We start from the raw sequence: 27034 nt of genomic DNA on the forward strand, positions 1-27034 counted from the left end.
GACGCATGCAGTGGAAAATATAGTGGGGAGATTTTATATACACAGAGAACATGAAACAATGGGTGTTACCATACACACTGTAACAAGAGTGATCAGGTAAGGTGAGCTATTACCAGCAGGAGAGAAAAAAAATCCTTTCGTAGTGATAATCAAGGTGGGCCATTTCCAGCAGTTGACAAGAACATGTGAGGAACAGTAGGGAGGGAAAATAAACATGGGGAAATTGTTTTACTTTATGTAATGACACATCCACTCCCAGTCTTTATTCAAGCCTAATTTAATGGTGTCCAGTTTGCAAATTAATTCCAATTAAACAGTCTCTCGTTTGAGTCTGTTTTTGAAGTTTTTTTGTTGAAGAATTGCCACTTTTAGGTCTGTAATCGAGTGACCAGAGAGACTGAAGTGTTCTCCGACTGGTTTTTGAATGTTCTAATTCTTGACGTCTGATTTGTGTCCATTTATTCTTTTACATAGAGATTGTCTGGTTTGGCCAAAGTACATGGCAGAGGGGCATTGCTGGCACATGATGGCATATATCACATTTGCTGGCACATCTACCAATGTGATATATGTCATCATGTGCCAGCAATGCCCCTCTGCCATGTACATTGGCCAAACCAGACAATCTCTATGTAAAAGAATAAATGGACACAAATCAGACGTCAAGAATTAGAACATTCAAAAACCAGTCGGAGAACACTTCAGTCTCTCTGGTCAACTGCTGGAAATGGCCCACCTTGATTATCACTATGAAAGGATTTTTTTTTTTCTCTCCTGCTGGTAATAGCTCACCTTACCTGATCACTCTTGTTACAGTGTGTATGGTAACACCCATTGTTTCATGTTCTCTGTATATATAAAATCTCCCCACTGTATTTTCCACTGCATGCGTCCGATGAAGTGAGCTGTAGCTCACGAAAGCTTATGCTCAAATAAATTTGTTAATCTCTAAGGTGCTACAAGTACTCCTTTTCTTTTTGCGGATACAGACTAACACAGCTGCTACTCTGCAACTTGTCTGGGGTGTCCCCCAGAAGCATAGCATAAGTTTGAAATACACACAGTATAGAGCCAATATTCATAACTTTCACTACAAAAATGATACACACATATAGACAGCATAATCATAACCAGCAAACCATAACCTTGTCTGAGACACCTTATTTGATCCCCTTTATACAAGATTTGGTGCCACTACAGGACATGCAACCATGTTCTATATGGTCCCAGTTCAAGTCAATAACATGACACCTGCCCAATTTGCTTTTCTGATTGGCTCAATCACTTTGTTTCCCTGAAAAAAAGTAAAGCGTTCCCTGAGCCATCAATATATGTCCATTGCCCTTTGCTTGTAATCAAGCCAGGCCACCAAGTAAATCCACCTCCCTTTCCCAAGGGCAGGCTTGTTTATCAGCTGCCTCCAGAACATATTTTAAGAAGCTTTTTCCAGCCCACAAACACAGCTCTATATCCACAGCCTGTCCATGCATCACGCACTGAGCGCGGCACCAGCAGGTCATGAATTTTACACGATACTGTAGGCGGCACTGTTTGGATACAAGGGTGTGTGGGGCAGCAGGTTTGTATAATTTTTGGTGGTGCCCAGAACGGGGCCAAGTCCCACCCCACCACACCTGCCTTGTAAGTCAATATATATTTTTAAAAATAATGTAAAAATGTGAGGGCTCTGGGGTGGGGCGGGGGATGAGGGGTTTCGGGTGTGGGAGGGGCTCAGGCAAAGGGTTGGGGTGTGGGGTGAGGGCTGTGGGGTGGGGCCAGGGATGTGGGGTTCATGGTGCAGGAGGGGGATCAGGGCTAGGGGAGAGGGTTAGAGTGTGGGGGGATGAGGGCTCTGGCTGGGGCTGGGGCTAAGGAGTTGGGGGTTTGGGAGGGGCTCAGGGCTAGGACAGAGGGTTAGGATGTGGGGGGCTGAGGGCTCTGGCTGGGGATGAGGAGTTTGGGGTGGAGGCAGGCTGCCCCAGGCTGGGGGGAGTCCTCCTCGCTGGCCCCAGCCCCCTCCCCGCTGGCAGCAGCAAGTTTCGGGAAAGGGGCCCCTGCCCCCCGGCACCACACTCACCTCACACCACTGTCACTGCAAGTGCTCCTAGGACCCCTCTCAGGTCCAGGAAGGCCCCCTTCCACCCCCCCCACCCCCCGTGGTGGATGCTGAGGTGGGGCAGGACTGCCATCATGTGTGCACCTCTTCCCCTGGTGCTCCCCTCACTGTAGCCTCACTGGGGGGTGGGGGATGGGGCTGTCCCTTGCCTAGCATGGGGCAGGAGAGGTGACTGTGAGCGGTGGAGGGTCCCGCCAGAAAAGGGAAGAGTCTGAGGCGGAAGGGCAGGGTCAGGGTCTGCCTGCTCTGGCACTAATGGATGGCGGGGGAGGGCGGCGGCGCTGGGACCCTGCAGCGGCAGGTGATGCTGGGAGCCGGCAGAGGGCAGAGCAGCGTGGGGCTGCAGGGGACAGCTGCCCATCTGAGGCAGGGATGCTCCGGGGCCCAGGGGAAGGCATGTGGGGGAAACAGGGGAGCGCTGGGGAACACTTGGGGCTGGCGCGTGGGAGCAGCAGGCAGGGCTGGGTCTCGGCCCCGAACATTGGTGGAGCCGGGCCCACGGGCCCTGAATATTGCCGGAGCCCGGGCACCATGGGCCCATATGACTCATCACCCCTGGGTATGTCCTGTGGCATTGGAGTAAAGGAGTTCCTAGGGTTCACAGTGGAAAGGGAGAAAGGAATAGTGTGACCAGATGTCCTGTTTTTATAGGGACAGTCCCAATTTTTGGGTCTTTTTCTTATATAGGCTCCTATGACCCCCCACCCCCGTCCCAATTTTTCACACTTGCTGTCTGGTCAACCTAGAAAGGAGGAGTCCTGGGGAGAGTCTCTCTCCTGCCCCCTTACTCCTCCCTTCTTAGTTAATACAGCCCAACAGGTTCCTGGCAACATGAGCATTAGGGGCCCCCCGACTATGTGTTTATGGCTCCGCACCACAGCACTGGGTCTACGCAGAGAGGGGTGTCCATCCATGGCAACACTGGCCTCTTACCTTTATACTGATTGGAGGAAAGAGAGAGGACAGGGTCTCGCCCAAAGTCACCCCTTGAGCCAGTAGCAGAGCAAGGTCAGAGCCAAGGGTTCCTTGCTCCCAGGCAAGCGCCCCTTCCCCCACCTCTTTACAGTCCATATTGGAAGAGAGAGAGAGCTTCTCCTCTGCCCAGTGCCCACTGACTAGTTGCCTTCCATAAAAAGCCAAAGGGAAGCCGATCCCTGTGTCCTCTCCCCCTAGGGAAAGTAGGCAGCTCCCACTTCCCTGGCTTGGCTCTGCTGGCTGAGTGATGCATGCTCGCTGATAGTCAGCACAGTGCCCTTTGCTCACAGGCCCAGCGACCCAGCAGCAAGTGACTCATGCTCTCCTGTCATGCAGGGGCAGGAGACCCCTGTCACCACTTTTGGTGTCGGGGTCTTCTGGGGTCAGGGGGCAAAGGGACCTAAGGCAGGGCCTGAGGACAAGCTGCCAGCAGCCTCTAGTGACTTTGGCAAAAGGCAGAGTGGAGCAGCACTAATAAATGGCTGAATGTGTCAAGGAAAGGCAGTGCTGGGCCCCTCTTCTATCAGGCTGGCTAAGCCACATGGGGAAACTCCATTCAGAGTTCATGGCTTGCAGGGCCACTGGGCACTGGGGAGGGGAGAAGGGGCTGATGCTCCATTTGCTAGAGAAATTACCTTCTCTCCAGAAGCCGAGCTACATAGGGCAATGCACCATTTGGAAATCATGTGGGACTGTCCCATGCGTGTCAGTAGGAAAGTTAACCAGACAATCTTCATACCAACTGGCATGAGGGATAAACAAATGGAGAGAGACACACGCCTTCTCCCTTGAGAGGGTATTCCCAACTGAAATGGTACCCTCTTTGGAGGATGACTTCAGGCTGGTCTCAACTTACGCCATGAGATTAAAACGGGCAGCTGCTGTCGGTCAGCCTCTCTCAGAGTTTTGTGACCAGCTAGCAAGACAAATATGACAGCAACAGCCATTCTGCAAAGCATGAAGGGAAATGTGTACAAAGAGGAGGATCAGGGTCAGGGAGGGCAGCATGTCCAAGGGGCGGGAACAAGGTGTGTGTGGGGGGGTTCAGGATGTGCATAATGAAGGTGTTTGCTTGAAGAGGGTCAGAGGTCAGTTGTCAGCAAGCATGCTAAAGTGTTGTGAGGGTCTGAGGTCCAACATCAGATGGCCTGTGGAAGTCAGAGGTCATTAGTGACATCTGAAGGGGTTGGCTTGATGGGGTCAGATGTAAGTACTAGCATGAAGGAAGAGTCAGAATGAGAGTTCAGGATTCAATTACAGTATGTTGAAAGAAAATATAAAGGAACTAGGGGTCAGAGACAGGAGGGGGGCATCAGCACAGCAGTAGGATGGGAACGAGGGGTCCGAGGCTGGAGGGCGGCACCGAAATGGAAATAGGATGGTGTGGTGGTGTATGCACACTCTGTCCCCCTCGACTGTGAGTATGCTGACACTGCAATTAGTCTACCCCAACTGTCCTGGGCCTCAACAATGTGGCCCAATGGCCAGAGTCAAAGTGGTGGCCCTTCGGCTCTGGGCTGCATTGTTACCTGTACAAAATTCTCTGTTACTCACACACTCTAGGGGGCACCCACTTTTACCCAGTTCCTAGGGCTCAAGGCATAATACTCTTAATTTAGACACACACACCCTTACCCAATTCCAGTGCTCAGGGTGTACTCTTTGTGGGTCTGCAGGACCTTTTACCAGTGAAAGAGCCTTACACAGTAATGACAGGTTTCAGAGTAGCAGCCGTGTTAGTCTGTATTCGCAAAAAGAAAAGGAGTACTTGTGGCACCTTAGAGACTAACAAATTTATTAGAGCATAAGCTTTCGTGAGCTACAGCTCACTTCAAGTGAGCTGTAGCTCACGAAAGCTTATGCTCTAATAAATTTGTTAGTCTCTAAGGTGCCACAAGTACTCCTTTTCTTTTTACACAGTAATATCCTTATCCTCTATTTATTAACAAATTACCAAGCAGAATACACATGCTAAGTATACAATGCTACACTCACCAATCCTGATCAGGCAGGCGGATTTTCCCTGATGACCAGGCAAGGTCAATCTCATCTGGATTCTGGTTGCTGCATGTCATGGTCGTGCAGAGGATTCATAGCAGCTTTGATCTTAAGCTGTCTTAGAGGTGAGTTCTTTTTCTTCTTCCTGGTCTTTCCTTCTTCTTATTCTTCTGTTCCTTCTGTTGATCTTCTTCTTGGACCCCAGTTTATATAGTGAAACTTGAGTCCTGCTTAACTATACCTTAACCAATCATTTTACTAAAATTTTACTAACCAATCCTAACCTATTGTAACAAAATTCTCTAGCCTAATCATACCCCACTACCTTATTAATTTACACCTAGCAAACTTAATTATGTAACAGACAGAAACAATCAAAGAACCAGACAGATCATACTTACAAATAATAGAGAAGTGGGTACCATAAAGAGAAAACAATAAAGAAATGAGGATTTCACAACCACAACTATTAATAAGTGATTTCTTGCCAAACAGAACACTATCAAACTAAGTTTTCTTTAACCATCTTAAGCTCTGTTTCTTTATCTGGTGATGACAGATGCTATTAGGATAGGACCTCCTTCTTAACAGCCCAATATTACCTTGTTTTAATGTAATTGAGATGGAATGTGAGGATGTGACTTCCTGCTTCATAGCTAATGGCTGCTGCTCTCCTAATATGGTTGCAGACAAAGGACTTAGGCCTTACGATATGGCTACAGGAAAAGGGCTTATCCTTATAGCACGGCCTAATGGCCCAAGAAAATGTGGCCGCCCATGAGCATAGAGCGATGTGGCCTAGTGGCTGGAGTCAATATAGCGGCCCTCGAGTGCAAGGCAGAGTGGTCTAGTGGCCAGAGTCAGTACAGCGGCCCTTGAGTGCAGGGCAGCACAGCCTAATAGCCAAATCTGGGGGCTGCCACCAAAGGGGGTGGCGGCCAGGATAGGGGACCCAGGCCCACGCAACAACACCAGGTCCCAACCCAGGGCCCTAACAGTGGCAGAATAGTCTAACACTGGGTCAGTGGGGAATTCAACCACACCACACTGACCTTACATGGGTGGGAGAGTCCACTCACTCCATCTCCCTGGGTTACTTCCTACCGGGCTTCCTGAAGCTGTAGTCCATGTGATGTCAGGCTCTCTGCGCTCCTTGGCACAGGTAACTCCCTGGGACTCTGACTCCAGCTGGTCAGCTGTAGGCAACAGGTCTCCAGTCTGGGTCTCAGGATCTCCAGCTCCTACAGGCAAGGGCTGTAATGGCTTCTGGGCTGGAGTCTCCACCACAGGTCCTTTCTCCTTGGCAGTCAGCACAGGCTGAGTTGGGCTGCTCTCCTTTATACTAGCACAGCAGTTGGAACATGCCCAGCAGGATTTGAGGGGTGGGATTTCCTCTGCCCATTGTGTGGGATTAACCCTTTCCTGCCTAGTTCGGGGTATGCATACCACATTACAGATGGAAATGATGGGTCCAAGGCTGGAGAGCAGCACCGGCATGGCGATAAAATGGGAACAAGGGGTCAGAGGCTGTAGGGCAGCACCAGCACGGAGATAGAATGGAAACGAAGGGTCTGAGGTGGAGGGCGGTGCCAGCATGGCAATAGAATGGGAACAAGGGGTCAGAGGCTGGGCGGCGGTGCTGGCACGGGTGATAGGATAGGAATGAGGGGTCCAAGGCCTGAGGGCAGCATTGGCATGGCGATAGGATGGGAACAAGGTGTCCGAAGCTAGAGGGCAGTGCTGGCACATTGAAGGGCTGGGTGAGATTGTAGAAGGGAGCCATCACCACTTGTGACCGGACTCTCTTGCCCCGGTAGGTTTCATGTGACCCACATTGAGAAGAAGCCCATTTTCCCGGAACAGCAGGATGTGTTGCTTCCTGATGGCAGCAAGGAAGCTGGGGCCAGAGACCCGGCGGCCCACAGCAATGAACAGCTCCATCAGGAGGGTCTGCACAATGGAACCATCCAGACAGAGGATTGTCCAAATGGAACAGGCCAAGGGGAGGATCCTCCTAATGCACCAGTCAAGGCAGATGCTCCCACCAATGGGCCAGTGGGGAAGAGGTTCGGTAAGACAGGTTCACTGCAGGACGTTGACCTCCAAGACCTTACCCCAGGGAATGGACATGACCAAAGCAAGGGGGAGGGGCTTCAGGCCCCAGGAATGCAGGGTGCTGGAGCCCCTGCAGATTTGCAGGAGGAGGTGAAGTGGGCTGAGCCACACGATGCCGTGCAGGAGGAGACTGTGCCAGGGGCAGCTAATGAAACGGCAGAAGTTAAAGGAAGCCAAGGTGTGCAAGAAGGAACCCGAGCTGCCATGGCAGGAAACAAGGATGCCAGCAGGAAAGAATCTGGAGTGGAGGACATGGGGCAACAGGTAAGGTCCCCTCCACTCGTTCCTCATCCCCAGTGCAGGGTATGCAAAGTCTGCCTGGGGCTCCCTCAGCAGCCACTCTGCAGGGAGTTGTGGCTGAGGAGTGTAAAACTACAAGGGGATAAGAAAGTTCAGGCAGATATCAAAGCCTGCACAGCGTATCCAAAGCCTGGAAGTTTGGTGCTGCTGAACAGACCAGGTACCATGAGTCCCCAGATCCACTGAGTTAGTGCAATGTGGATGCAGCACAGTGGGCGCAGTGCAGGACAAGCAGCAAAAGTGTTATGCTGTGAGTCATTGTTCAGGTTTCCTTTAGACTTGGGTTCTGGAGACAAGGAGCAAATCTGCCTACTCCAGTGTAACCGCCTGCTGGAAGAGTTCTCCAAGAGCAGCTCCCTCAGCACCAGGCCTGCAAAGGCCCCACAGACTTCAGCCCATTAGTGTGATGAGCCTCAGCTCCTTGAGGCAGAAATTGCTCAGACATTGGTGATGTGAATCTGTCTCCTTCCCTGGAGCAGAGCCCAGGGGCTGCGGGCACCTTCCTTGTCTACAGACCCTGATGGGAGGAAATGGCCCTTTTCTGGGAGGGGCTGGGGAAAGGCCAAGCATGTACTCAGGGAAGGCTGGGATCCCTGCATGGGGCAGCTGTTACCAGCTTTGTCCGTTACTTTGGGGTATCCTCGTTTATTAGGATTACTCTTCTGGGGAGGAGAGGGGGTTCTGTACTTCTATCAATGTACTGCTTGTATCACTTGTGTTCTCATACAGAGCTCTACTTCTCCCTGCTGCAAGTCCCTCCCAATGGAGCTAACCTGCAGGACCTAGGTTCCCCAGGGCTGGGTTCTTCGAGTCCCAGAATCAGACTAACACACACACGCATACACACACACAGAGCACATCTGAGAGGACCAGGTTAATCAGCACTCCCAAGCTGACCCCTTATATGTCCCTGGACTCAGTAAGCTTGGTCGAGCAGCACCTGCAAGCTGTCACCCTCATATGCCATCAGTACCGCACCGGAATAGAGCACGCCTGAGCAGGCTGGGTCGAGCAGCACTTCCAAGCTGCCACCCTCATATGTTCCAGGTTCAGCACATCTCTATCCCCACTTTCACGTTACAATTGTTCTGGTAATATCCCACTTCATGAGCAAACCCCAACAGGATTTTTGGGCACTGCAGGGATCGTTAGCTTAGGTACAAGGAGCATTGCTGCAGAGTGAATGAGGAAACCAAAAAACACTCACGAAGGGGAGAGAGAAAGAGACAGAGAGAGAGAGAGAAGCAACCAGCTTAATCATGAAAGTTATTTATTGCTAGGTAATAACCATAGGGGAGCCAAACAAACAAAACAGTTATAATATTAAATCTAACTTGCACTTGATTATAAAAGTTAGGTTTAGAAAACTATAACCAATCACAGAAGTCAGGGCCAGAAGGCTATACTTAGAGAGAGAGCGAGCTGGGTTCTCACCACTCTGTGAAGCTTGAATCGATCGGGGGTCCGAGGTGGTGGTGGGTAGCTTAGGGTCCAGAATGCTGGAGACAGGCAGAGCCCCCAGCATGATCAGTCAGGAGAAGATGAAGTCCCAATGGCACTGATACAGACTTTGGATTCAGGCATCACACCACTTACTTGAGCACGGATAGGGTTTTTTGTAAAGAAACAACAATGGTTCAAGGGAGAACACTAGATTTTTTTATATGTAAACAAGGTAGTATACCAGAGTTGTTTTGTTCAGGCTAGACATGGAAGCTGATCATTCCTGGCTATGGGCAGTGTTCCTTGGAGGGAGCTCACAATGCAGTTAGGGAGCTTCACTATTTTGGATACAAATAAAGGATTTATTACTAGAATCGGTCTGATAACTACTGAGCTGGCTGTGTGTAGGAGTGGGTTCATTAACATCTGGAGCGGAGATCTCCCATCATGCAGTGCTTTCCTTCTTTTCTGGTCCCAGAGTTCTGTGGGGTTCTTGCCTTGGAATCTCTCTTCTCCATTCTGTATGCTAATGGAGATGCCTACTTGTCCCATCTTCAATGCAAATGAAGCTAGGGGAGTTTCCTTAATCCTGTCATGCTTATCCCAGGGGTTTAGGTGTGCCTCTCACTGCCTTTTCATTGCTTTTTGTAAGTCTTTCTTCTGATGCAGATATTGTTCAAGCAGAGGCTGGGGGAGGGCAGGTGTCTTTCATGAGTCAGACAGGCTGGGTACTGTTCCCCCTGCTAGGTAACAAGTTCCCCCTTTGATAGGGTGCTTGCAATGAGCGAGTAACCCCATCACATCCTTACTCTGTGGTACCAGGTCTGATCTTCAATCCATTGCAGCCACCGCATCAGTTCCTGGATCCAGCAAACCAGAACAAGACTAATTGCTTGTATAATTTGGAAACCGATGATCACCACAATGGGGTGAAGCATGATATTCAAAAGACCTGTTGCACTGGGGCTCCATCCAAGCAAGTCTCCCACCAGGAGTGATTTTTAACTGTAGCTGCTAGCCTAGAGAGATCCTGGTTGTGGTGTTGAATCTCGAGTTTGCTATTCTCCCGCAAAGTCGGAGCTTCTGCAGCTCAGTCTGTAAGGAGAGATGAGTTAATAGTCCCTTAATGGCAGTGAGACCCATTCCCAGTGAAATGGGGGAAACCTCCTTGTAGAGCTCAGGGTAGGCTTTTAAATATTGTACAGTCCGTATAGGCACTGTACACTTAATATTACAACTAACAATAGTGGTTACATTACAGAAACAGCGATTAACATAAGGCAACATGGGTTAAATCCAATGTCCATTAATCAATACAATATTACATTTTGTTCTTACACACACGTGCTTTACCAACATAGATAAAAAACAAGACCCCTTTTCCTGGGTAACATCTAAGGAACAGTGAGACTTATTCCCAGGTTGTGGGAAGAAGTATTCATCATGTTCCTCCAATGCTTGGTCTTCACAGATATAGCCCAAACCTTCTTTTCTCCTAGACCCTTTTACATTTACTGTGTTCCACACATTATCTTTCTGCCAGGCCCAAGTGTTAGGATCTCTGGAGTACATTATTGAGTTATCATTCGTCTGTAATCCCAGTGGGACTACTGCGTGGATTACTCTAATTTCTTTACCTGCCACAGTTATCAAGAATAACTGCAAGCTTTGCTGGTGGTGATCGTACAAAGCGTTAAAACTAGTCTCCACCAGGGCCATAGGACTAATTCTTCTTCTGTTACATGGGACCGAATCAAGTTGATTGCTTCCCTGGGAATTTGTCCTGCTATGGGTTGCTGAATCATTCCCATGATTACGTTCTTGGTGAGAACCTGAGCTTGCTCACATGCTGAGGTCAATGAGACATTATTCTGGAGGGACTGTACATCAGACATCAACTCTTCATCTTTTTCTATGAGTCTTTCCCACCCAGGAAATACCTTACTTACTAACTGCTGTTCCTCACTTAACTGTTTCAAAGATGCTGTTAATGGGGTTCCCATCTTTCAATGCTGATTCCCTACTCTGGCACTTCGAGTGCAGAAGGCGGGGGCCCTCAAGGATTCTAAAAATTAAACTCCCAAGGTTACAGCTTTTCTCTGACCTTGGATGGGTAGATGCTGCCACCACCCAAGTGCCAAAGCCCTTTGAACACCCAGGAAGGCGAACTTGGGAATTCCTTCCTGTGGAGTACCCTCAAGTTCTTTCACCTCCCCTCCAGGGAAGAGCTGAGAAAGAAAAACAAAGGAAAATCAGAGGTTGCCACCAGCTAATTAAAACAACATGCACAAACTTCTTAGGACACAAAAATTCAATTCTGTTTTTTAAAAAAGGTAAATTTTATTAAAAAAAGAAAAAGGAAGAAAATACATTTGGGAACTTAGGCTATTGCTAGATATAAAGAGAACAACTACAATGATTAAGCATCAAGAATAGTTTCTTGAGGACCAGCTTAAAGGTTATAAGCAAAACAAAAGCATTTGGGCTTAGCACAGAAAAGTCCACAAACCATAAAGAAATAAAAAGAGAGAAACCTAATCGCATCTTCCTAGATATTTTCTGATCTACTTACATATCTGGGATTTCAAATGAGTAGTTTCTAGGTATGATACCAATGATTTTTCATACCTGGCCCCAAGCTTCTTACAGCATAGTTGCTCCCTGTCTGCCTCTCCCCGAGAGCAACCACAGACAGACAAAGGGGAAGTTTTTTCCCCAATTTTAAAAAGTTCTAGTCTTCTCATTGGCTCTTTTGGTCAGGTGCCCACTCCCTTTCTTTTACTTATGCATAGCAGGGAGACTTTTTAACCCTTTACAGGAAAAGCAAGTAGAGAACAGCTACTAAGAGGGATTTTATAGCTAACTGGCTGGCTGGGTGTCCATAAAAGGGAGCTACCCCTCTTCCCCAACTTCATTTATCACACCATCTTTCTAAACATATTCAGTGGCATATGATACAAGTTCTGGCTAATAAACTATGTTTGCAGCATCAACTAAAGAGATTCCTGTTCCTGCACATGCAATCCAATCACTTAATTCCCTTTTTACTTTATTTACATGGTCAGCCCCTTGCCACATTCTTACCCATTCATCCCAACCCTTATGGGTAGTTCCAATCAAGGGAGCGCATACAGGTGCTATGTGAGAGATAGTCATACCTTCTAAATGGATTTGAACCTCTTTCAGAGAATTCTGAAGTTGAAGAACCAAATGTTCTTGTTGATCCAATTTCAACACACGGGGTCCTGAAATTGGGGCTCTTAAATGTCAGAGAAGAGTGAAGTTTGTGATCAGAGGGTCAAAATTTAAAACTGTTTTTTGTTGTTGGACCAACCTGAGGAGTTGCCGACAGCATAGAACTGGTAGTGATGCTGCAGGGCCAGGGGGTTGCTTCCATTCCCATAGAATCCATGCATGTGGCACAGCAATTTTACTTCCTGGGCTCCAGCTGGCAAGCACCTCCAAAGGTTCAGAGGGATCACAGGTTCAGCATAGAGCCTGGACAGCATCAGACTCCAGACACTTGTGAACAGCAGGGTGCTGGTGCAATGGTGGGATGTCATGACTCGTGTTCAGGATCTGTGAGGGGGCAGAGAAGAGAGAACAAACTCCCACACTCCCCTGGTATATACTGGGAGAGTCTGGGACCAATATTACATGGTGAACATGAAGCAGTGACCTATGTGAGTGTGGCCATAATAAGTTGAAGACTTCTCTGGCCTTTTTCTGCCTCAACATCAGGGTAGGCACTGACAAGCCCACCCGACACATATTTTCCAAAGGCCCCAAGCTGTTCCTTCTTGCTAGCCAAGAAAGGTGGCTAGCAGAATGGAGAAGACAGTTATACTATTCCGTGTCAAAGAGTGCTTCTTCATTGAAAACTTCCTGTACGTTACTGGTTAGCCTAATTGTTACCTGCACAAAATTCTCTGTTACTTACGCTCTAGGGCAGGGGTGGGCAAACTTTCTGGCCCAAGGGCCACATCGGGGTTGCAAAACTGTATGGAGGGCAGGGTAGGGAAGGCTGTGCCTCCCCAAACAGCCTGGCCCCTGCCCCCATCCGCCTCCTCCCACTTCCTGCCTCCTGACTGCCCTACTCAGAATCTCTGACCCATTCAACCCCCCCTGCTCCTGGTCCCCCGACTGCCTCCTCCCGGGACCCCCCAACCCCATCCAACCCCCCTGCTTCCTGTACCCTGACAGCCCCGCTCCCTATCCACACCCCCATCCCCTGACAGGGCCCCTGGGACTCCCACACCTATCCAACCCCCCCATTCCCCATCCCCTGACTGCCCTTACCGCTCCAGAACCTCCGCCCCATCCAACCACCCCCTGCTCCCCGACTGCCCCCCCAGGACCCTTTGCCCCTTATCAAACCCCTGATCCCGCTCCCCACCCCTTACCATGCCACTCAGAGCAGCAGGAGCTCACAGCCCTGCTGGAGCCAGCCAGCCAGGAGCCGCAGGCCAGAGCACTGGCGGCACGGCGAGGTGAGGCTGTGAAGGAGAGGGACAGCGGGGGAGGGGCTGGAGGCTAACCTCCCTGGCCGGAAACTCAAGGGCCGGGCAGGACGGTCCTGCGGGCCAAATGTGGCCCGCGGCTCTAGTTTGCCCACCTCTGCTCTAGGGGCACCCACCTTTACCCAGTTCCTAGGGCTCAAGGCATAACCCTCTTAATTTAGGCACTCACACCCTTTCACAGTTCCTAGGGCTCCAGGCGAAAGGCACCTAACTTTACCCTCCTAGTGAAATAATTTTTCCTAATATCCAACCTAGACCTCCAGCACTGCAACTTGAGACCATTGCTTCTTGTTCTGTCATCTGCTACCACTAGAGTGACCCAATAAAATTGGGACTGTCCCAATTTTTAGTACTTTGTCCCACGTCCCAACTGATGCATGGTCGGGACGCCATTTGTCCCGATATTGCGGCTTTGGCCGCTCTGGCCGCTTTTTTTTTTTTCCTTCCCCCATGTGTCCCGATATTTTGTCCATTTCATCTGGTCACCCTAGCTACCACTGAGAACAGCCGAGCTCCATCCTCTTTGGAACCCCCCTTCAGGTAGTTGAAGGCTGCTATCAAATCCCCCCTCACTCTTCTCTTCTGCAGACTAAATAACCCCAGTTCCCTCAGCCGCTCCTCATAAGTCTTGTGACCCAGCCCCCTAATCATTGCTCTCCGCTGGACTCTCTCCAATTTGTCCACATCCTTTCTGTAGTGGGGGGCCTAAAACTGGACATAATACTCCAGATGTAGCCTCACCAGTGTTGAATAGAGGGGAATAATCACTTCCCTCAATCTGCTGGCAATGCTCCTACTAATGCAGCCCAATATGTCCTTAGTCTTCTTGACAACAAGGGCACACTGTTGACTCATATCCAGGTTCTCATCCACTGCAATCCCCAGGTCTTTTTCTGCAGAACTGCTGATTAGCCAGTCAGTCCCCAGTCTGTAGCGGTGCATGGGATTCTTCCATCCTAGGTGCAGGACTCCGCACTTGTCCTTGTCGAGCCTCATCAGATTTCTTTTGGCCCAATCCTTCAATTTGTCTAGGTCACTCTGGACCCTATCTCTACCCTCAAGAGTATCTACCTCTCCCTGCAGTTTAGTGTTAGCCGCAAACTTGCTGAGGGTACAATCCATCCCATCATCCAGATTATTAATGAAGATGTTGAACAAAACTGACCCCAGGACCTAAATTCCCTGTAAACTGTGTGGCTATGCAGCAGCCTATTTAGTGCCACGCAGGTACTCATCGAACCCGCCCAGGGACTTTCTGTGGCCGGGGACTGGCCGGGGGAGGAGCACCCCTTCCCCAGCCCCAACCTAACCAGGCCCCCAACCTGACGTGGCCAGGGCACCCCTCCCCCAGCCCCAACTTGCTATGGCCAGGGCACCCAGCCCTGCCGGGGTGGCCCAATGGGCCCAGCCCAGCCCGGACCAAGGAGCAGCTTGGGGTGGCGCAGACCCAAGAGGGGCCTGGCCTGGCCCGGCCCAGACCCAAACATGGACAGAGCGGCCCAGCCCAGCCCAGCCCTGTGTGTGGCTGGAGCGGCCTGGCCCAGCCTGGACCCAGGCACAGCAGAACCAGTGTGGCCCTGCCCAGCCCAGCCCAGCCTTAGCCACGGCCAGGGTGGCGTGGACGGCCCGGCTCCAGGCGCACCCAGGGCAGCACGGCCCGGACTCAGGCACAACTGGAGCGCCCTTCCCCTGGCCTGAACCCAGTCCAGGCCCGGACCTGCTGAGGCCAGGGAAGGGGCACCTATCCTTCAGCCCCAGCCCCAGAGATGCCACAGCATGGAGAAGCACCTCTCCCTCACAGCCCAAGTGTTGGTGCGGGGAGAGAGAGCTGGGGGGAGTCCTCTCTCCTTGCCGTAGCCCCAGAGCCCCCTCCTACACCCCAATCCCCTTATCCCAGCCCCACCCCAGAGCCTGCACGCCCAGCCAGAGTCCTCACCCCTGCACCCCAACCCTCACATATCACCTCCATATTGGTGCACATCAAAATTAATTCCGCACATAGGTGGGAAAAATTAGTGGGAATGCTGCCCAGGACCAACCCAGTCCACTTGATACTGGCTGCCAACTAGACATGGAGCCATTGATCACTACCTGTTGAGCCCAACGATCTAGCCAGATTTCTATCCACCTTATATAGGATGACCAGATGTCCCGATTTTATAGGGACAGTTCCCATGTTTGGGTATTTTTCTTATACAGGCTCCTATTACCCACCGGGGGGGGGAGGGGGGTTTGAGGCCCCAGGTCTCCCCCCCCAGAGTCTGGGAGGCATGAGCTGTGTGGGGGCACTTCTGGATGCCCCATAGGCCCAGAGTGGCCCGGGGAATTAGCGGGGGGCCGGGAGCAGCCCGCTCCGCTTCCCTCACCCTGGCCCCAGCCATGTCGCTTGGGGGAGGAGGCTTGGGCGAAGGGATCTGCCCCCCACACTCATGGAGCAGCAGCGGAAAATGAAGCAGTCCGGCCCCAGCCCGCTCTACTCTGCCAGCTCCCAGCCGCAGGGCTCCGCTTCCCGTCGCTGCCAGTGAGTGCGGGGTTGCTGGGGGAAGAGGTGGAATAGGGGCAGGCTAGGGGCGGAGCATGGGGGAAGGGTAGAGGTGGAACGGAGGATGTTGTCCGGGGCCCCACACGCCCCTAGGGATGGGGCCTGCTCCTTGCAGTGGGCGCAGCCCGTAGAGGGGGTGGGGGCGGCCGAGGGATAGGGCTGGTTACCAGGGCTCGTGCTGCTGCGTATGCAGCAGGCAGCTGCCTAGGGCACCATGAAATTTGGGGCAATTTGGTGCCCCAAATTTCGTGGTGCCCTACGCAGCTGCATATGCCTAAGGTAGCCCTGCCTATTACCCCCCACCCTGTGTCCCAATTTTTCACATTTGCTGTCTGGTCACCCTAACCTTATAGTCCATTCATCCAATCTATACTTCTTTAACTTGCTGGCAAGAAGCCGGCGGGTGGGGCCAAGGGGTGGAAAGGAGCCCTCCACCGGCTGATGGGCAGGCCAAGCAGAGCAAGTGATGGGTGGGGTGCGGTGGGGTGGGGGAGCTGGCGGGGTCTCAGGGCACAGTGCAAGCAGAGTAGGCCAGGGCCCCTTCTGAGCATGGGCCCAGCTCCATCGAGCCACTGGTGAGCTGGAGCCGGTTTGCTGGAACCGGTTGTTAAATTTAGAAGCCCGTTTCTAAAAGGGCTTCTAAATTTAACAACTGGCCAAAAGTGGCGCCTTAGGCGCAGACTCTGTGGGTGCTCCGGGGCTGGAGCACCCATGGGGAAAACTTGGTGGAGAGCACCCACCGGCAGCTCCCCGCCCCGCACCTGGCCCCAGCTCGCCTCTGCTCCGCCTCTGCCCCTGAGTTATGCTCCATCCCGCTCTGCTTCTCCAGCCCCCTAGTTTCCCGCAAATCAGCTGTCTGCACGGGAAGCCAAGGGGGGCTGAGAAGCAAGTGGCGGCTTCGCGCTCAGGCCCTGGGAGGCAGAGGCGAGCTGGGGCGGGGGGGGGCGCAAGGAGGGCCATCCGCAACGCAGCAGGTAACCCGGGGGGGTGCGCAGGGGAACTACTCCCCGCCCCAGCTCACCTCCACCTCCCTGGGCCTGAGCGCGAAGCCGCTGCCTGCTTCTCAGCTCTCACAGCTGATTTGTGGGAAGCCGAGGTGGGGCAGGGCGGAGAAGCAGGGCGGGGCGGAGGTGAGCTGGGGCTGGATATGGGGCAGGGAGCTGCCAGTGGAGTCTCTGCACCCACCAAATTTTCCCCGTGGGTGCTCCAGCTCTGGATCACCCCCAGAGTCAGTGCCTAAGGCGCCACTTTTGATGTGATCAGTGAGGGGAGCAGCTGCTCCCCCTGCTCCTCCCCTAACTACACTACCCCACCCCTAGGAGCCAGAGGGACCTGCTGGATGCTTCCTGGGAGCTGCCCTAGGTAAGCACCACCGGGACTCCCCACCTCGCCCCCCAGTAGGTCCCTCTGGCTTTTAGGGGTGGGGTGGGCACCCACTACAGTGGCCTATGGGACCCTCTTGCCTGGTTCTGGGGGCAGTCAGGGGACAGGAGTGGATGGGGCAGGGGTCTCAGGGGGGCATCAAGGAATGTGGGGGGTTGGATTGGGCAGGAGTCCCGGGGGGCGGCTGTGGGCTAGGACCCCCTCGTGGCGTGAGGGGGGAACTGGTTGTTAAGATTTTGGCAGCTCATCACTGCATGGAGCCACTTGCACCATTGTAAACCCGGCACTATCTGGATGGCAGTCTGCACAATCCCCCTCCTATGGCATCACCAAGCATCACGGGGTCAGAGCCCCCAGCCTCACAGACTGCTGCCCTAGGTCATGAGCAGGAGCTCAGTGGCGTACACTGCTGCCCCACTAGGCCCTTTCGGAATAGAGCCGGCATTTTAATTGTAAAGTGGGATTTTCAGCAGGCTCCCCACTGGCCTATCTCTGCCCTGAGTCCAGTGGGAGCCACATTAGGCAAACACTTTGGGAATTCCCACCCATGCAGCTGGAGGAGTTAGAGTTAGGGGCAGGCTTTTTACACACTTTTGGGACCAATCTGGCCATTGTGTTTTCTTCATGTTTTCAGGCCTTTCCTTTATAACTGAGACCAAGTCCTCTGGCCTCAAGCCATGTCCTTTCTGTGATGGTGCCAGGGCCATGACAGAGGTGTATGATCGATGTCTTCTCTGCCTAGAGGAGGGGTACATTCCCAGATGAGCTCTTTGTGCCAAGCTTTTACCTAATGCACATACAGAGCTAAAAAGAGTTGCCCTGAGCTCCAGCTGCTAGAAGTGGCCATGTGGGCGACTCTTCCTGGTTCTGATTGTTCAGAGGAGTCGCCACCCACACTCTTGCCCCTTGAGTCAGGAACAGGTAGCCAGATGGGTTCTGTGCTTGGGTTAAATGCAATAGCCAGAACACAGTGATGTCATCCCAGATACTATGCATCTGGTCTGAGAGTCGGTGTGAAGAGCCTGCAAGGAACTCTCTGGCCTTTTTGTCATATTCCCAAAAATCTAGCAGCAAGAGTAGGAAGAGGCTGACTCCACTACAAGCACTCGCTGACTTGGATGAAAAGTTCATGTGCCAGGCCTATGGAGCTGGTTCTGGAACTGGTTCCTGGCATGATATTTCATCCTCCGAGTTGAGGAAGGAGAAGCCCAGCATGAGTCACACACCTTGTCTTGACATCATGACTGCATGATGCAATACCAGCTTTGCTGCCCAGAATGATGGGGACCTGCCTCTGGAACCGCAGACCCAAGGGTCTCTGCTGCACAGGGCCGGAGCGTTCTGTAGTTGACTGCCCTGGGCTCAGTTGCCTTGGTGAGAGCCTTTTAGCACTGCATGCATCAAGCTCTCTTCCCTGGTGCTCAGTATTTTGGTTAGGGATCCTGAGCAGTGGGACAGTCAGTCTAGGGTGTCAGTTATTCTGGCACTGTCTGCTACTTTGATTGAGATCCTGGTCACAGATCTGGTTCCCTCGGCACCAGCCCTCCTGAGCCATAGTTTCTGAAGGCTTTGTTATCTTCTACAGCTGTGAGCTGGGAACCTTTCCCTGCTTCCCTTGTTCGTATCTCCCCATACCACATCCTGGAGGGGTCAGTCCTGTGGCTGTTGATGACCTCACTGCCTTCTGGGATGGTGCCCGAATTGCACGCCAGGAGCACTTGCCCTTATGGCCTACTTACATGCCTCAGCTCAAGTATTCCCCGGGTTTGTGGGTTCCTCTGGGGATGAATCCACCTCCCCTTAGGGGCCACTAGCACTTAGTCCTTTTGGATTACGTGCACTCAGTCACCTGAGACCTAGGAAACCAACCACTGCTCTACCAGAAGGACTGGGGAGTCCCATGTTATCTCCTTTTACAAGATGCCTTTTATCAGTCTGTGACGGGTTGGATCACAGAAAACCCTCTTGGGACTGCCAACTGATGTGCTGAGACTACTTCTGCCCCTGCCTTCCCTGCCATCTTGGGACTCCAGCAACCTGCCTGGTTGTGCCAGACACGCCTGCCGGCTACAAATCCAGATCCAGGTCTGAACCACATCCCACAAACTGCAGGCTTAACTGAAAGAGGCTCAAGAAGTGTTCCAGTCTCTAACACTCAGATGCCCAGCTCCCAGTGGGGTCCAAGCCCCAAATAAATCCATTTTACCCTGTATAAGCTTTATACAGGGTAAACTCATAAATTGTTCGTCCTCTATAACATTGATAGAGAGGTGTGCACAGGTGTTTGCCCCCCCCCCGAGGTATTAATACATACTCTGGGTTAATAAGTGAAAAGTGATTTTATTAAATAAAAAAAGTAGGATTTAAGTGGTTCCAAGTAATAACCAACAGAACCAAGTAAATTACCAAGCAAAATAAAATAAAAACATGTAAGTCTATGCCTAATACAGTAAGAAAATTGAATACGGATAAAACCTCACCTTCAGATGTTTCAATAAGCTTCTATCACAGACTGGACTCCTTCGTAGTCTGGGCCTAATCCTTTCCCCTGGTACAGCCCTCGTTCCAGCTCACGTGATAGCTAGGGGATTTCTCATGATTGCAGCCCCCTTTGTTCTGTTCCACCCCCTTATATAGCTTTAGCACAAGGCAGGAATCTTTTGTCTCTCTGGGTCCCCAGTCGCCCCTTCTAAATGGTAAAGCACCAGGTTTAAGATGGATTTCAGCACCAGGTGACATGGTCACATGCCCTGTGAGACACCAAGCCTTCATTCCTCCCAGCCTGACTCACAGGAAGGCCTGCCTGCAAACAGAGCCATCCCTAGTCAATTGTCCTGGCTGATGGGAGCCAGGAAGATTCCAAACCACCATTAATGGCCCACACTTTGCATAATTACAGTAGGCCCTCAGAGTTATATTTCATATTTCTAAAAAAAGAAAAGGAGTACTTGTGGCACCTTAGAGACTAACAAATTTATTAGAGCATAAGCTTTCGTGAGCTACAGCTCACTTCATCGGATGCTGTAGCTCACGAAAGCTTATGCTCTAATAAATTTGTTAGTCTCTAAGGTGCCACAAGTACTCTTTTTCTTTTTGCGAATACAGACTTTCATATTTCTAGTTTCAGATACAAGAATGATGCATAGATTTTTATTTCATTTGATTCTACATTTTCCTTACAAAAGACATTGCAGCTCCAGCAGTGGCCAGTCTCTCACCCTCTCTCAAGGTTCAGGCTGTGCCTCTAGGAGTGTGACCTGGGGCTCCCACCCCATGCGGATCCAGTGTAGGGGATGTCCATGGGCCATGTGCCCTGGGAACCTCACCGCTTGCTCTAGGCTTCCTGAGAGGAGGCAGGAGAGCTCACTCATGCCCCCATCTCCTCCAGAGTGATGATAGTGCTGTGCCAGCCTCCTCTTCCTGCAGCTCTCACTCGAGTCTGCATCCTCTGGGTGCCCAGGCACATGCACACACCCGCCTCCTCCTCTCTGTGCTGTTGTGGGCGCCTGGGCTCTGGAAATCACAGGCAGGATTAGCCGCCTATTACCAGCCCAGATTCAGTGCAATGATCCCCCAGGGCCAGCTAGTCTTGGTCCCTCCATAGGAAAACCTGGTGCTGCCTGCGTATCCCCACCCACTGTCTACATCCGCCTGGGACCCCTCTTTACTGCTCTTCGGTTTCCAGGAGAGCCCTCCCAATTCAGCAGTCTTCTCACGCATCTAGTCAGTGGCCACAGCCCAGCTCCGCAAAGGTATTTAAGCTCATAGCTTCCACTGATTTCAATGGGAGTCAGGTGCCTACATATCGCAGAGGAGCTGGGTCCAGCCAATCCTGGCCAGACTTGGCCTCTACCCACCTCCCTTGGTAGGCTCTAAGGAACCTGAATCTTACCTCTTGTAGGCACACAAAGGGCACAGACTCAGACTCATTCTTCCACAACTCTGCTTCCAACTTCGGTCTCAGAATCAGAGTTTTTCCTCACCTTACCCTCCATGTGCACTTTTCAGACATCACCCTCCTTCCCCCACTGCCCCCTAGGAGCCCAACAACTTAACATCACCCCATCTCTGGTGCTTTTCTTATGCAGACTGGAAGTAGCAGAAAACCCATCTCATTCCTGGCCCCACTTGTCACATGCAAGTGGGGATCTATGGGCACCCACCTCCCATAGAACTGCCTTATGCCCTGTAGGCACAGCCCCATTTTAGTGGGGGAGGAGAACAGGACATGCCCTGTTGCTGGGGTCTGCTAGGAGGAATGCTGACTGACATGGCAGTTCCACCTCTCTTTAGCAAATGCAGCATGTATGATCCTGACCTAGCAGTGCTGCTAGCACGGCTCTGAGCAGCCTCACACCTCCATGCAAAGACAGCCCCACTCTGGCCTCTATACCGCTTACACTAACTGCACGTGTCCACGGAACCCGCTCGCTGCCCCGTGCCGTGAGATCTTCTTCAGAAAGGGAGAAAGAACCCACATTACCATAGACAATGTGATATTGATCTTGCTAGTCAGTCAGCACTGTCTGTGACATCCTATAATGACAGGTTTCAGAGTAGCAGCCGTGTTGGTCTGTATTCGCAAAAAGAAAAGGAGTACTTGTGGCACCTTAGTGACTAACAAATTTATTTGAGCATAAGCTTTCGTGAGCTACAGCTCACTTCATTGGATGCATTCGGTGGAAAATACAGAGGGGAGATTTATATACACACACAGAGAACATGAAACAATGGGTTTTATCATACACACTGTAAAGAGAGTGATCACTTAAGATGAGCCATCACCAGCAGGAGCGGGGGGGAAGGAGGAAAACCTTTCATGATGACAAGCAAGGTGGGCCATTTCCAGCAATTAACAAGAATGTCTGAGGAACAGTGGGGGGTGGGGGGGGAGAAATAACATGGGGAAATAGTTTTACTTTGTGTAATGACTCATCCACTCCCAGTCTCTATTCAAGCCTAAGTTAATTGTATCCAGTTTGCAAATTAATTCCAATTCAGCAGTCTCTCGCTGGAGTCTGTTTTTGAAGGTTTTTTTTTTTTTTGAAGGATAGCCACTCTTAGGTCTGTAATCGAGTGACCGGAGAGATTGAAGTGTTCTCCAACTGGTTTTTAAATGTTATAATTCTTGATGTCTGATTTGTGTCCATTTATTCTTTTACGTAGAGACTGTCCAGTTTGTGCCAGCAATGCCCCTCTGCCATGTACATTGGTCAAATGCATCCGATGAAGTGAGCTGTAGCTCACGAAAGCTTATGCTCAAATAAATTTGTTAGTCTCTAAGGTGCCACAAGTACTCCTTTTCTTTTTGCGAATACAGACTAACATGGCTGCTACTCTGAGACCTGAGACTGGCTATCCTTCAACAAAAAAACTTCAAAACCAGACTCCAGCGAGAGACTGCTAAATTGGAATTAATTTGCAAACTGGATACAATTAACTTAGGCTTGAATAGAGACTGGGAGTGGATGAGTCATTACATAAAGTAAAACTATTTCCCCATGTTATTTCTCCCCCCCCCCCACCGTTCCTCAAACATTCTTGTTAACTGCTGGAAATGGCCCACCTTGCTTGTCACCATGAATGGTTTTCCTCCTTCTCCCCCTCCTGCTGGTGATGGCTCATCTTAAGTGATCACTCTCCTTACAGTGTGTATGATAAAACCCATTGTTTCATGTTCTCTGTGTGTGTATATAAATCTCCCCACTGTATTTTCCACCGAATGCATCCGATGAAATGAGCTGTAGCTCACGAAAGCTTATGCTCAAATAAATTTGTTAGTCTCTAAGGTGCCACAAGTACTCCTTTTTCTTTTTGTCACATCCTAACGTCCCCACTGTCTGGTGATGGACAGGACCACAGGACAACTAATGAACTAACCCCAGCCTTGAATTCAGTCATTTTTGTTGATTGACAGAGCCAGAAGAGTACCCAGAAGTCACCTACTACAGGACAGGCCCAACAAAGAAAACAACAGAACGCCACTAGCGATCACCTTCAGCCCCCAACTAAAACCTCTCCAACGCATCATCAAGGATCTACAACCTATCCTGAAGGACGAGCCATCGCTCTCTCAGATCTTGGGAGACAGACCAGTCCTTGCTTACAGACAGCCCCCCAATCTGAAGCAAATACTCACCAGCAACCACACACCACACAACAGAACCACTAACCCAGGAACCTATCCTTGCAACAAAGCCCGTTGCCAACTCTGTCCACATATCTATTCAGGGGATACCATCATAGGGCCTAATCACATCAGCCACACTATCAGAGGCTCGTTCACCTGCGCATCTACCAATGTGATATATGCCGTCATGTGCCAGCAATGCCCCTCTGCCATGTACATTGGCCAAACTGGACAGTCTCTACGTAAAAGAATGAATGGACACAAATCAGACGTCAAGAATTATAACATTCAAAAACCAGTTGGAGAACACTTCAATCTCTCTGGTCACTCGATCACAGACCTAAGAGTGGCTATACTTCAACAAAAAAGCTACAAAAACAGACTCCAACGAGAGACTGCTGAATTGGAATTAATTTGCAAACTGGATACAATTAATTTAGGCTTGAAGAGAGACTGGGAATGGATGAGTCATTACACAAAGTAAAACTATTTCCCCATGGTATTTCTCCCTCCCACCCCACCCCCCACTGTTCCTCTGATATTCTTGTTAACTGCTGGAATTAGCCTACCTGCTTGTCACCATGAAAGGTTTTCCTCCTTCCCCCCCTGCTGTTGGTGATGGCTTATCTTAAGTGATCACTCTCCTTACAGTGTGTATGATAAACCCATTGTTTCATGTTCTCTGTGTGTGTGTATATAAATCTCTCCTCTGTTTTTTCCACCAAATGCATCTGATGAAGTGAGCTGTAGCTCACGAAAGCTTATGCTCTAATAAATTTGTTAGTCTCTAAGGTGCCACAAGTACTCCTTTTCTTTTTGAGTCATTTTTGTGAATTTCATGTTTGGTTTTATAGTTTTTGCCTTTTTTCCTTGTCAGCCTTGGCCACAGTCTTGCTGACTCAAAATGGTTTTTGTCTAGGAATTTCCAGATTTTATTTTTAAGGGAGTTGATTTAGATTCTAGACATTTCCAAGAGTTCTGCATGATTCTTTCTGACTCTGTTTTAAAGCGGTAACCATCCTGGAAAATGCATAGTGAAGAATACAGACAACTTGTAGGGAATTTCCCATGCATCAAACCCAGGAAGGCATTGAAGCAGAATTAGTGGGGGCTGCTTGTTGCCTCCCAGGAGATCTGGGACATGGCAGCAACAGGGCTCCATTTTGCTAGCTAGGAGACTTAAGGAACAGAAGCACTGGTGACGTCACTCCCTGGGGAGAGATCCTAGGAGGAGACCAAAAAAAACAAAACAAAACACCAAGGAGTACTTGTGGCACCTTAGAGACTAGCAAATTTATTTGGGCATAAGCTTTTGTGGGCTAAAACCCACTTCATTAGTTGCATGCAGTGGAAAATACAGTGGGAAGATTTATCTATCTATCTATCTATACACACACACACCATGGAAAAAAAAATGGGGGTTGCCATACCAACTGAAATGAGACTAATTAATTGAGGTGGGCTATTAACAGCAGGAGAAGAAAAAAAAACTTGTGATAATCAGGATGGCCCATTTCAAACAGTTGACAAGAAGGTGAGTAACAGTAGGGGAAAGTTTTTATTTTGTGTAATGATCCATCCACTCCCAGTCTTTATTCAAGCCTAATTTAATGGTGTCCAGTTTGCAAATTAATTCCAATTCTGCAGTTTCTCACTGGAGTCTGTTTTTGAAGTTTTTTTGTTGGAGAATTGCGACTTTTAGGTCTGAAATTGAGTGACCAGGGAGGTTGAAGTGTTCTCCGGCTGGTTTTTGAATGTTCTAATTCTTAACGTCTGATTTGTGTCCATTTATTCTTTTACGTAGAGACTGTCTGGTTTGGCCAATGTACATTGCAGAGGGGCATTGCTGGCACATGATGGCATATATCACATTGGTAGATATGCAGGTGAATGAGCTTCTGATGGTGTGGCTGATGTGATTAGGTCCTATGATGGTATCCCCTGAATAGATATGTGGGCAGAGTTGGCAACAGGTTTTGTTGCAAGGATAGGTTCCTAGGTGAGTGTTTTTGTTGTGTGGTTGCTGGTGAGTATTTGCTTCAGGTTGGGGGGCTGTCTGTAAGCAAGGACTGGCCTGTCTCCCAAGATCTGAGAAAGTGAGGGATCGTCCTTCAGGATAGGTTGTAGATCCCTGATGTTGCATTGGAGAGGTTTTAGTTGGGGGCTGAAGGTGACGGCTAATGTGAGGCAGTGGTTCCTTTTTGCTCCCAGGGGTGGCAGCAACAAGACTCTGCTTCCTTCCTCATGTGCTGCAAGCACAGGGCCTATTAGTCCCTCTCAGAGCAATTGGTCTGTGAGGAATTCTCCTACCTGCTACCATGGAAGTAATGGTGGAAGGTTTCTGTGCAAAACACAGTTTTGTTGTAATGCCTAGACCAGCATCTACACAACAGCCTTCCATAGACGGCTTTCCATACACAAGCACACTGGCTAGAGGTTTGCTGTGCAAGGATTTCGGAGCTAGAAAGGCTCAGGTGTGAGGGAGTTGGGGCTAGAGCTTTCCTTCCATGCCCTGGAACACTGGGGAGGACTCCAAGCAGGTGTAGTAACTTAGACCCAGATCCCCAAAGATATTTTGGCTTCTAGCTTCCTTTGCTGTCAGTGGAAGTTAGGAGCCTAAACGCCTTTGGGAATCTGGCCCTTAAGCTGGGATTTTAAAAGGAGATCTAACGAGCCCAGCTCTTAGATTTTCATTCTGTATGCAAACTGCCACAGCTACCTAAACATGATACCACATCTTTCTCTTCAAGGTTCACAATGACTGGTTGGCTGTTTAAATGCAAGATACTGAGAATAAAGGATTTTTACGTTCTAGAGCAAACAAAAGTGGCCACTATAATTAAGTCTGTAGAAAGGAGGGGCTTGCACAATGTTGGCTTTAGTCTTTCCTAAGGCAGGTCAGCAAGAACTGGGCACCTAATTCACTTAGGCCCCTTTGAAAATTCCAGCCTTAATGATTTCCCCGATATTTCTGTCTTCAAATGTAATGATTGACCTTGATGAAGAGCTATTTGAGTTCTGAGACCTACAATGCAGGTTAGTACCTTGAGTGTAGCTGTTGGCCTTTGATCCTTGAGAGAGCTGTCATGGGTTCATGGTAATCAGCACTGGGTAAATGGCCTGCAGACTTTGTAAGCTTCCTAGCTGCACACGCAGAGTTTACCAGCTCTGAAGGCCGAGGGTCTTGTAAAGTCGGGGGGGGGGGGAGGGGCTTTTACTTTCTCTGGAGGTACTACCAAGCTGTGATGCCAGCCAGCAGCAACCACCCAGCTCAATGTCTACAAAGCTTTGAGCAAAGCTGATCTCCTCATGGGGGGAAAAAAAAAACCTAAGGACCATACCTCCAAGGGACATGGAAGGGGGGAGTTCCCACTCTCCTGCATCATTTCCCCTCTTAAGACCCCACAGGTGCCTCTTTAGGGAGACCCCAGAGGTAGGGTTGAGCATGGTTCTGGGGCTGGGGTGCTTTTTGCACCCCAGTGCCTCTAGCAGGGAAATTATTGCTGACCTCA

General features: G+C 50.2%; 1 protein-coding gene across 3 annotated transcripts in view; it reads left to right on the forward strand.

The window, feature by feature from the left end:
• Positions 1 to 27034, forward strand: part of RELL2 (RELT like 2) — a 48076-nt gene that overhangs the window by 13748 nt on the left and 7294 nt on the right. For all 3 annotated transcript variants that reach the window (XM_038412710.2, XM_038412711.2, XM_038412712.2), the window contains exon 6: positions 6907 to 7468. In XM_038412710.2, the coding sequence (XP_038268638.1) occupies positions 6907 to 7468 (562 nt within the window). The remainder of the gene's footprint in view (positions 1 to 6906; positions 7469 to 27034) is intronic.

Source organism: Dermochelys coriacea, chromosome 8, assembly GCF_009764565.3.
Source record: "Dermochelys coriacea isolate rDerCor1 chromosome 8, rDerCor1.pri.v4, whole genome shotgun sequence".
Lineage (NCBI taxonomy): Eukaryota > Metazoa > Chordata > Testudines > Dermochelyidae > Dermochelys > Dermochelys coriacea.